The sequence below is a fragment of the Fulmarus glacialis genome, unplaced genomic scaffold (genome assembly GCF_000690835.1).
Source record: "Fulmarus glacialis isolate BGI_N327 unplaced genomic scaffold, ASM69083v1 scaffold45463, whole genome shotgun sequence".
Lineage (NCBI taxonomy): Eukaryota > Metazoa > Chordata > Aves > Procellariiformes > Procellariidae > Fulmarus > Fulmarus glacialis.
In genome coordinates, this window is record NW_009203188.1 from 9987 (window position 1) to 21265 (window position 11279).

Genomic DNA, 11279 nt, shown 5'->3' on the forward strand with positions numbered 1-11279 from the left:
CTTTTAATACACTGTCCAGGCAAATATATTCTCAGGGAATCTTCTTAGTATGTTTATGCAGCAGAATGGGATGAAATTGTTTATATGTTTATATAAGTAACTATTGTTAGAAGCGAGCGTACCATGAAGCTGACTAGGGGACTGGTCAGCACCTATTCCCACAAATTGCCAGACTGCTTTTGGTGAAATTTTCTACCTTTCTGGGTTGAATATTTAACTTGTCCGTGAGGTTATTTGGGACTCAATTCAGTAATGCTTTCATGAATTTTGATGGCATAGTAAGGCAGTGTTTGCTGGGAAATAAGAGGCGTGGGTGTGTGTGGCTTGTTTGTGGGTGGTTTTGGGGTTTTTTTATGAGGTTGTTTCTTTGGGGTTTTTTGTGTGGTTCTTTTGGGTAAGAAATACTGTATTCCAGGATGGATTTAAAATGCTAGTTGTCTGTAGAAAGGAAGGTATCATGCTTTTTCTCCTACTGCTTGTGATAGTGATAGGTCCTGAATTTTCTGCATCTGATATTGCTTTAATAATATAATTTGAAAAGTCATCTTACAGTCCCTGGCCACTTGGAACAGAGTAGGAGATACTACTTTATCTGGAGGGAGAGGTACACTGTAAACCGATGTACTATATTACTGTTCTCTTACTCTAGTAGTCTGTGAAGTTACAGCCTTACAGGCCAAGATCCCATTGTTACATTAACATCAGTGTAGTGTCAGTAATTCAAGAAACAACATCGTATAGTTTTTCTGTCTTTCTGTTGTGGAATGGAGTTCTTTAAACACTGATTGTTTTCCAACTTTGTTACTCCAAGGATTTCAATTGTCAAGTGATGCAATAATGCTGCGTATACGTGTACTTGTAGATACACACATTAGTTGTTGTAAGTCAAATAGCGTGTGCACTTGATTTTACTAGTTGAGTTTCTGCGTTTCTCTACTTCGTTCCCAGAAGCAGGCAGTGTTGCAGAGTCATTGACTTGGTCTAAATTTATACGGTTGCTAATATTCTGGGAACATATTTTTTGCTCATACTATAAACAGGTGCTCAAAACACTACATCCTGCCTCATTTGAAGTGTGCTTATAGTAACCTTATCTCTGTTACTGTGCTTTCAGACTTAAGCATGACATCACTGGTCATAGAATAGTCTATAGTCATAAAATATTCCTGCAAAGAATACTGATTATAAAAACAAAAAAACCCACAACCACTTGGGCAGAGAACAGAATGCTAATTCATTATAAATGAATACTGTAAAGTAGACAACTTTGCAGTCACCAGTTTTCTGCTGACCATTTAGTTCATATTCATCAAAGCTGACTTCTTTGATTCCTATGCAGGAATAGGTAGTCTGTGCATGGTGGTCGGGGTGTGTGTCATTAGAGAAGGCTGCTTCTTACTCAAGGCCTAGCCTAGGTATGTCTTGCTTTCTGAACGTGTTAAATATAACTATTCCTGAACAGATTACTTTTTTCCAGTCTTTTTTTTTTTTTTTTCCCCCCTCTTTCTCATGCTAGTAGGGAAGATTCAGTTGTGGATCAAAGATACTCTGCAGTTGTAGCTGATGAATAGATTGCAAAGACTAGACACACCACATTTTTTAGTTGAGTGTTAACACTGGTTAGCTAATTATGGTAGATCTAGATCTTCACTGAATTGGCTTTGAACTACAGTACTTCAAAATATTTTAGTGTCAGCCTGCACATGGCATGTCCTGAGCGAAAGGGAACAATGACAGTATTTCTTTGCTGTCACATGTGTGTTGCATACATACCTTCAGTCTACCAGGAGCAAGGTTATCCTTTTCTCTCCACTGTATTAACTTTCAGAAGATTTCCTCATACCTTAGGATTCTAGAAATTGTGCGCTGGGAACCTCTGCCACAGCTTGTCCAGTGCAATTGAAACAGAAAAATGGAGCAGAAGTTAGGTTATCTCCAATAACATCCAATTTATTCATTATTTTAGAAGTGATTTATTTTGCAGATGTACTGCTGAATTTTTTTAAACATTTTGCAACAAAAAAAATCACTTGATGGGGGATTGAATCTTCAAAGTGGGCCTGGAGTAGCGCTCAGTAGCAACTCCAGAAATGTGGATCTCCTGCCCTGCCCCGCTTCAAATATATTGTTGCAAGGTGATTATTTGTACTTTGAATCTAAGAATAGCAGTTTTTAAACTTCCCTAATAATCTTAACAGCGAAAATACAAACTTCTTGTGGCGTGAAAAGCCCCCAAATCTGGATTGTCATAGGACTGGAAGAACACTTCTGTCTGCTTCTTTAAAAGAGTTGTCAGAAGCATAGGAATGTATGAGGTGGGACAGAAAAGTTTACTTAAACTTGCTTAAGTATCTTGCTACTGAGTATGAAGCCCTAGTCTAAAGCTCCAGGCTTATGAGGCAGTGTTGGTAGTCACCAATAGAGTAACAGTTGCTGGAAATTTCCATTTTAAGACTTGTCTTCATTTAATAGGTACAGCATCAAAATCTTCAGTACAGTTTTATCTGCTCTGTGTCAAACTGGTTTGAAAACAGTCAGCTGAACAAGGGTCGTTCCCATAGCTGTTGACCAGACAGCTGGGTCACCTTCAATTACATTGAAACAATCTACAAGTACTCGTGTTCACACATCGTAGCTGTGGGTACAGTAGTTATCAGCAATAAGGAAAGTAATTTTTTTTTACACAGATCTTAAATTCACAGAGGAACTGATTCATTTCTTGAATGTCAGCTTATGTCCATAACTGTCCTCTGCCCCTTGTTGTTTTGTTGTAGAGTAGTAGAGTTGTTTTGAAAAAGCAGGGGGATGAAAGAAGAAACTTGCGTTCCACTTTTGTCTACCCTGAGATCATTTGAATGTTACAGAAAACTATATTTGTGAGAAGCTGGAGAATTCCTTCCCACTTCTTTATTTTTTCTGTTTCTTCATGCTCCCTACTTTTTCTTGTTATATTGATACTGCCCATAAGCTCATGAAAACAGGTAAGTTTGAAAAGATTCATTAAACAGTGATGTTGAAAATAGTACCTGTTCTTGGAAACAGGTCAGATAGTTTTCTGTTGCAAAAGTAGTTTGGAAACAGGTGGGAGTTTATTTTAGTCATGCACGTTTTTCTCCCCCTGCAATGTGAAGTAAAATCAAATTCTAGTTTTGATGTCCCAAAGCAATGCATTATACTTTTAGGTAAATTAAATCTCTGCTTCAAAGATGCTGTAGGTCATTAAGAGTGTTTAACTAAGCAAAGCAGCAGTGGTCATTACTGCGTGTTTTGCTTCTCTTCTGTCATACAACTTGGTGTTTTTTGGTGTGAGTTTCTTAGCTTAGTTGTAGATAGGTGAGCTCATTAGGTAAAATAAAGATAATAACAGGTATCTTAAAGCTGTGCAGAGTGGGACCCAAAATAATGTTTAGTAACTGTGTGCTATATATGATTAAAAAGTCTCCTCCTATTTATATTCTGGTGTTCTGAAGGATCTGATTGCACCTGGAATATACTGGGCCCTGATGTACGAAGTTAGTTGAGGGAGTGCTACACAGTGCATGTTTCTTCAGTTTTATAATAGCTTTTAAACTGACCAGTTAAAAGACTTACTTTCAGTGAATAAACTTGTTTTGATCTTGGGGTGGGGGCTGTGGAATGGGGAACCCGGCTAAATCTGGAATAAAAATGTTTTTGAAGGCTCTCAGTTTAGGAGATTTCCTTGCGTAAACTTGAAAGCCCAGTACGTATTTTTGGTGTTGCTTCCCTCTAGGTGTAGTTGCTCCTGCACGATACTTTCAGATCTTACAGTTTTGAAAAGTAAATGGAATTGCGTATGAGGTTTTTCATATCTAGATGTTTTATTTAGGAAATAGTTTGCAAAATATTAGGGTAGTTTCAGGTACTGCCTTGCTTTCTAGAAAAGATTGAGAAAGAGCAAATTGTGAAATTATGTAGCTGAAATGTGAACAACACAATGATTGTTAATTTAAAAATTCTCACGTGTATTTATAGTTACTGTGTATGTCATGTAAATGGCAACATAGATACTACCTGTTTTTTGATTAGAATATTACTGCATTATCTTGGATGTTGATGCATGATTAAAAGGTTCAAAGTCTGTGAAGGTATCTGTTTCTAATTTTAAGCTTTTCAGTGATTTTCATTGGATGAAATCATGGCTCCAGGTAACTTGATGAATTTGGTTTTGCATATACACAAGACATAGGTTTTTATTTACGTCAAAGACATAGGTTTTTATTTACCTTACCACATAAACTCTTGCTCTGCTGGTCTGTACAATTACTGTCTGTAAAAGGAAGATTTGGAAACTACTTAGGTACCTCAGGGTAGAATTTTACAAGTATACCTTTCTTTTGACAGCTAGAAGATGGACACACTTTATTTGACTACAATGTTGGACTAAATGACATAGTTCAGCTTTTGATACGTTCTGAATCTGAAGCTCCTACCACTGCTTCTGTCACAGATCAGGATGGAGAAGTCAATGCCTGTGCTGTTTCCAACTGCAAGAACAAAGTCAAAAAAACAAATAGTGGATCACCCAGTCAGCCATCTACATCATCTCGCTCATTTCTCATTGATCCTGGCATTGGATTGTACAAGGTATGTACAAACTTTAAAAGCTGGAAACTTGCTTCGCACTTGTGGGTTTAATTTTATTGTTAAAAAAGTTTATTGTTTTATTGTATAAAAGTGTGTATCCTCATTGCTTTCTTCCATGATTTGACATATTTCCCCAATTTGACATAAATCAGATTGACTTTGTTTAAGCTGACTCTTGCAGAGTCATGAAAGCTCACTGGTGCAGGTTTCAGTAGAGTGCATAAACTCTGACATGTGTTCTCCAAAACACGTTTTCCAAAAAGTTTAGAGTACCTGTGAAACAGAAATACTTTCTGTGAACAGAAGAAGTTAAAAAAAAAAAATCTGTGGAGAAGTGTAGCTTTTCCCCTACCTACTTTTTTCAAGCTTGCCAAATATTTGTTTTAATACTAATGTTTCAGTGCTGCATTAGAACTAGATAAACTATGGAAATACACAATTTTATTATATGTTTTTTTAGGAATCGTGTATGATACTCATTGTTAGTTTTGTACCTCATTGAATTTTTTGATATTGTCATGTAGGATTACATCAGAGTACCAGAAGTTTAATTTAAACAGAAAATGGGCAGTTTCCAGATTGCTAGCTCATTGGATATTTAGTAGGATGTGTATCTATAGGGAATGGTAGCATTTTACCTCCTGTGCGGATGTTTCTCTTAGATAAGAAGTACCCATAACAGTAATTCTTTTGCTGGAAAATACCCATGATTACAGAGAAGGAAAAGGAGATTGAGGCTGCCATACATATGGAAGTTAATTTCAGTTAGAGGAACACTATTATTTAGACCTGTCATTCTAATGGGAAGCTGTCTCAGTTTCATGTAGACTGTTACTTAACATTTCAGTTATTGAGGACAAGTGGTAAGTTGCTTACTCTACATTCTTGTAGTAGTCTGTGCAGTGAGTTTTATTTATTCTCTGAGGATTCAGGGAGTCAAAAAATCAGTAGCTTGAATATGGAGAGACAAGCTTGTGTGCTTCGTTTTTTTTCTTTTATCTCCATTTATTACAGTGGGGAAAAATACAGTTCTTCAGTTCTGATGCTTTACAATTAACCAATGAATGTAAAAGGTAATATGAGAAAGGATGGGGAGAATGCTGGGGAGATGGGAGGAGGCAGAAGATCAGTTGATCAAAGGAAGGGAGTACTAAAATGTGTATTTTCAAGAATGATGAAAATTATATCAGATAGTCTCTTAGCTGTTTTGTTCAGGATTAAAACAGAAAATAGGACAGGGAATGGTGATATTGGCAGACATACTCAAGGAAACCTGTTGAGTCAGCTGGAATTTTTGCAGTCTCTTATACTAGAGAGCTAACACTTTCTCCTTCATTATTTGTGAATTGGTTACTTTTTCAGCCAACCATATGTTTTTTATATATATAGAAAAAAATAAGGGTACAGTCACTGCGTTTTTTGCTATTTGTAGATGACAGTAGGAACGTATAGAGGATTTCCATGTACAGAACCAGGAAACTTTTAAGAATATGTTTTTAGCCAATAATGTAATTCAAAGGTAGTAAACTTAAAGTCAATAAAAAAGGCCATAAGCTAAGCTATGTTAGATGGATAAATAGATGGATATATTTCATTATTTTTCATCTGTTTTGTCAAACAATAAGGAATTGTCTAGTTATAGGCAGGAATAGTTTGTTACAATTTTTTTCTGTCTGAGGAAAGTCCTATGCCTCATTGGATCTGCATCCAGAGCTACACTTTACAAGATAGCAGTTACTTACTCCATGTTATGAGTATCTCAGTCTCTGTGCCCTCTTTTCTCTTTTCTGATTTCAACTACCAAAAGGAAAGGTACCATGTAATTAAAAAAAAAAAGAAAAAAAGTGGTAGAGTTGATATTGGAAATAATAGTTAATAGTAATTAAATTATTGTTAGTGGTTAAAACAGTGATTTAGACAGTTCCTCTGTGTGGTCATTGTATATTATGTAAATCAGAATGCTTTAGCTTGTTTTATATTCCAGTTATACTTGACATCTGATATTTACATGAGCTCTGAAGGACTAGTAGTGGATGGAATTATGTTCAGCTCCTGTTCCTTGTTACTGAGAATTGTTAGTGGTCTCTGGTTTAAGAACTGGGGGTCCATCCCGAGATGGACTCAGCATGTGTGAAGGGCACCACCTTGGCTAAGCAGGGTATCCATGGCTGATCTCCAATGCCAAAAGGAGGGATACAAGACAGCTTACAAGAGGGGAGTTACAGTAACACTGGTTGGGCATGCAGGAATGATGTTAGAAAAAATGAAGCATGTGCATCGTTCAGAAGCATGTGCATGTTTCCCCTTCTGGTTCTCACAGAGTCTTCATAACTTTGCATCCAAAAATCTCTGGTTGTAGTAAAAACATTTTAGCCGAGAACTCATAACTATCTTGGAATAAAAACCACACAAACTGAAAACTGAATCTGTAATTAAAATCAGTATTTGTTTAATACTGTTCACTAATAATCCAGTTCTTAAACCAGACACCACTAACATAAAGTAGTTGTCTAATATTCCTCAGTGATCTGTTTTATTTGCCGTTACTCTTTGCAAGGATGGGAAGTCTGTTGTGTAAGTATGCGTATCAAATTGTGGAAAGATGCATTGGAGAGGAATGATTAAGGGAGCTTGCACTGATTTTTTTTTTTTTTTTTTTAAATTTTTTTTGTTCTGGATCTGATGATGATTTTTGACTTGGCTAATACGGCTTCTCTGGCACTTTCATAACTGATAGCAGATGGGGGAATCCTTAGTAGTGTGTGTCTCGCTCAACCGTGTTTTTGAGAGGAGGAAGTAAAGAAGCACTTTGAGCTATGACTAATTAAAACACAAGGTTGTGTAGGGATGCCTTTGTGAGGGTTCCTTCTAGGAGTGCCAGAATCCACTGTTTATGTCTAAAATAGATTGATAGATTTAAAATGAGGCTGTCCTCCTCTGATTTGTTTATTATGTGGCTGACATTTTCATCCTGGTAAAAAGCTGTACTTTGAATACTGTAGGTTGTAAGAATAAGAATAAAAAAATACATGTTGGTATTTTACATGGGAAGAAAAATAAAGGATTGAGTTTTGGAGGTAATTTTAAGAAGGTGAATGAAAAGAGTAAAATACGAAGTACTGCTTTGTTGGGATAAACTTGTGCTGTCAGTTGCACTTTCAGATACCTAAGGACTGCTTCGCACTATAAATTATTGAGCGTGCATTTTGGCTTGCTCCTGTGAAAGTACAATAAGATTGTTCAGTTTATTGAAACTAGCCTTTGGGGTTAGTAAGAGTAAGTATCTGTCTGCCACTATGTTAGTACTTGACAAAGGCTGTAGCTTAAACCATATGTATACATATATATATTTATGTAGGTATCTCATATTGTTTATTATAGATGTTCTCTATGGTATGGCTGTGCAGTAGTCCTGTTGTAACCATTTTTTTATACTTGGTCTACTATTGAAGAAGTGTTCTTTAAATCTTGTTTTTTCAGTGTTCTCAGTATTATTAAAGGAACATCTGCTTAATCAGCTGGAGATTTGGGAAAATGAAACATGATTTAGAGTAGTAGCGTGGTTGCTTAATACTGGTATTATTGTGAGTGCAGAAGGGAGAAGTTCTGGGAGATAGTTCCATTTCTTTACAGTCATAAGATTTTGGCTGACTAGTGGCAACCTTGTTAGACTTGTTTCCTCCCTCTCCCTCCTCGAGTCTTGGAGGGTTAAAAAAATCTTGCAGACCAGAAAGATAGAAGGTTAAATAATTCCAAGTTGGAGGTTCAGGAAAGTCTTTAAACCCCTTGGTTGTGAGCTAGTATTTTAATGGTGTGTATGCTTATTTTAGCCATAAAGAACAATTGGTGAAGCAAGAGGAAAGGATAATGAAAGAGATCAAGCTAACTTTCAGATTTGGAATTAAAAAAAAAAAACAAACAAACAAACTCTAGCCTTGCTTTTTAAAATTACATACAGATTATATTCATACTAGATTTTAATGAGGGAAGAGTAATAAAATACCGAAAGTGCAACATGTTCATGACTGCATGTTACTTGAACTTGCTTTAGCTCAACTAGTTACTAGAGTTGGTTGTTTTACCGATAACAAAGTTAAGCAGTAGCATAGTAAGTTGTCTTACTTTTTTTTTTCCTTGATTGGGATTATATAAAATAAGCATAAATTCATTATTGAATTTTCCTTTTAGATAAACGAATTGGTGGATGCCCGTGACGTCAGCATTGGAGCCTGGTTTGAAGCTCATATAGAAAATGTTACCCGAGCAACAAAGGGACATAAGAATGGTAAAGCTCAAGGAAAAAGTGGTAACACTTACAAAAGGACTAATGGAAACTTAAGTCAAGATCATTCTAGAGAAAATGCAAATAATTTGGACAGTAAACCATCCACATCTTATTCAGACTGTATGGACACTGATGAAGAAGCTATTTATCATATCAAGTACGATGAGTAAGTGCTCCTGATACTATTTTGAGGACATCACATATTGTTATTTGGTTTGTATAAACCAAAAATCTCTTGAAGAAGCTTGGAATCAAAGAAAGCAAGTTCAATATTGCAACCAAGAAAAAAATTATTAAAAAATTTATAACACTTTTCAGTTGGATATAGTGAATCCATTGGGAGTAATGATATTTTTCATGCCTAAATATTTGTCAAGTATTAATTTCTTTGTCTTTATGAAACTTAAAATCCATCCTTCTTACATAAGAAAAAGAAACTATATAACTGAATTTTTACTGTGGGTTTTTCCAAGTGAAGTATTGTTTTAATTTTTTTTAACTATTCCCTATGTATATTCAATTACTCTCATTGGAGCTGAAGGAGAACTCTCATGAGAGCAAATTTTGTTACTTGATTGGGATCAATTTTACTCCAAATAGAACAATTGTGCAGAAAATTGCAGGTCTGCACTTATAGTAAAGGTTTGTTATAGAGAACTTTGTGACTGAGGGCATGAAGTTGATTCTGAACTGGAGAGAGGGCATTAAGGGTGGGTTGTGTGTTTTTTTGTTTTGTTTGTTTGTTTCTGGAGTAAAAACAAATTCCAGAGCCTGCAATGTGTGGGTGGGAAACCCTGAGTTTGGAGGGATTTCTTATTTATGAACAGGTTTTGCACCACTTCAATTGCTTGAGAGATTGGTCTGGATTTTTTTTTAAATAACATCTGTTAAACCATTAAGTTAACCTTTTAAATGAATAAAACTGTAAATGAGTTGAGGATTTTTAATTTTTGGTACTGAGATTAGTAAAAATACTGTAGTTTTTGCAATGTAAGATTAAGGTAGAAGGATGCAAAGTATAGTCAGTATTAACTAAATGTAGATTTCCAAAATACGTTTTTCGAGCAGCTATTTCATCTTTAGTTATTTTAATGTTTAACTGTGAATCTGACTTAGAACACCTTTTTGTTGCTCTTACTAGTAGCAGATACAACTTAATGCACTTTTTTAACTCTGTTTTGAGTTCATATTCTGTATCTGCAACTGTGTAAGTTTTCTACTTAAAATGTCGGAGAATGACAAAGGTGGAAGTAGAAATGGAAATATTTCATTGAATATTGCAAGAAGTACTTGAAAATAACTTAGTCAACCAGTATGATCAAAGTGAAAATATTTTCACTTGAAATTACATGTCTATTGTGGTGTGATTTCAAAGACTTGGCTTTAGGATGACCTAATTTTACAATGCTGTGGATATATCTAAGTTAGGCATGGGCAAACATTTCTGAGAAACAGTGTTTGTAACTGTTGCAGTGAAATTATGTTCCTTTTTTATAGATATTGTTGCTTTGCATGAGTTAAAAGTACAGAAGTAGAAGAAGTTTCACAACAGGTCTGATTTTTCTTTGGCATATTCATACTAAAGAAAAAAGAAGATTGACCTCTGCATGTACTTCAGGATCTAGCTGTTCCTTTTCAGCGGGTGGAGACAGTCTTTTTACTCTTACTATAAGAATAGCAGTTGTATGTTCTTAGCCAAGAAAATTAGGTAAGGCACAGAAACACAATGTTGCAAGGTAATCATTGAAGTCACAGTTATTTAACTGATCAGTCTAAGGTATTGAAAGTTTGAGCTTTTGAAAAGAAAAACTATTGGAAGGTTTTCTGAAAAGTGAGGCTTGTACGTGTATCAGTGATTGGGTTTTTGATGAATGTTACTGACCTTTGTTACAAACCTTTCAATGTCTAACTTTTTTCTTTTAGTGTTACTTAACATGCATATTCATAAGGTAGCTATGTGCACTCATACCACTTCATTTTCATACATTAGTGTTTACCTATTTGGTGTCTGTAGACCACACATGTATCCTGCCACCTATATGCTTGATGTGGTTAAATAGGGAGGTCATGGTGTGCGTTGCCACACAGTCGTTCTCTGCTCCAGAAATTGTTTCATCTAATTTATCTCTTCACTCCTGTTCTTCAAGGTTCATATTTTACTGCTTGTACTATATTCTTCTGCACGGCTACCTGTTCCTGCGTGTTTTGCTCTTTAAGTTTGGACTGTGCATTTTGCTGCCAGATGTACCTGGCATTCTCTAGTCTGTCCTTGTTGTTTTGGAGAAGCTCTTTTCCCTTTTAATCTCCTGAAGAAGGTGGCATAATTTCAGCTCCGCCTTGCCTACAACAGGTATATTCTTACAAGACATGAAAACATTTGCCATTATCT

At 35.7% G+C, this 11279-nt stretch overlaps 1 protein-coding gene across 1 annotated transcript; it reads left to right on the forward strand.

Moving 5' to 3' along the window:
* The first annotated feature begins 3503 nt into the window (after nucleotides 1-3503).
* LOC104074436 (E3 ubiquitin-protein ligase UHRF2-like) lies at nucleotides 3504-9203 on the forward strand. Its single transcript, XM_009574545.1, has 3 exons — nucleotides 3504-3512; nucleotides 4363-4605; nucleotides 8794-9203. The coding sequence occupies exons 1-3, from the start codon at nucleotides 3504-3506 to the stop codon at nucleotides 9058-9060; spliced, it is 519 nt and encodes a 172-aa protein (XP_009572840.1). The 3' UTR covers nucleotides 9061-9203.
* The last annotated feature ends 2076 nt before the right edge of the window (nucleotides 9204-11279 follow it).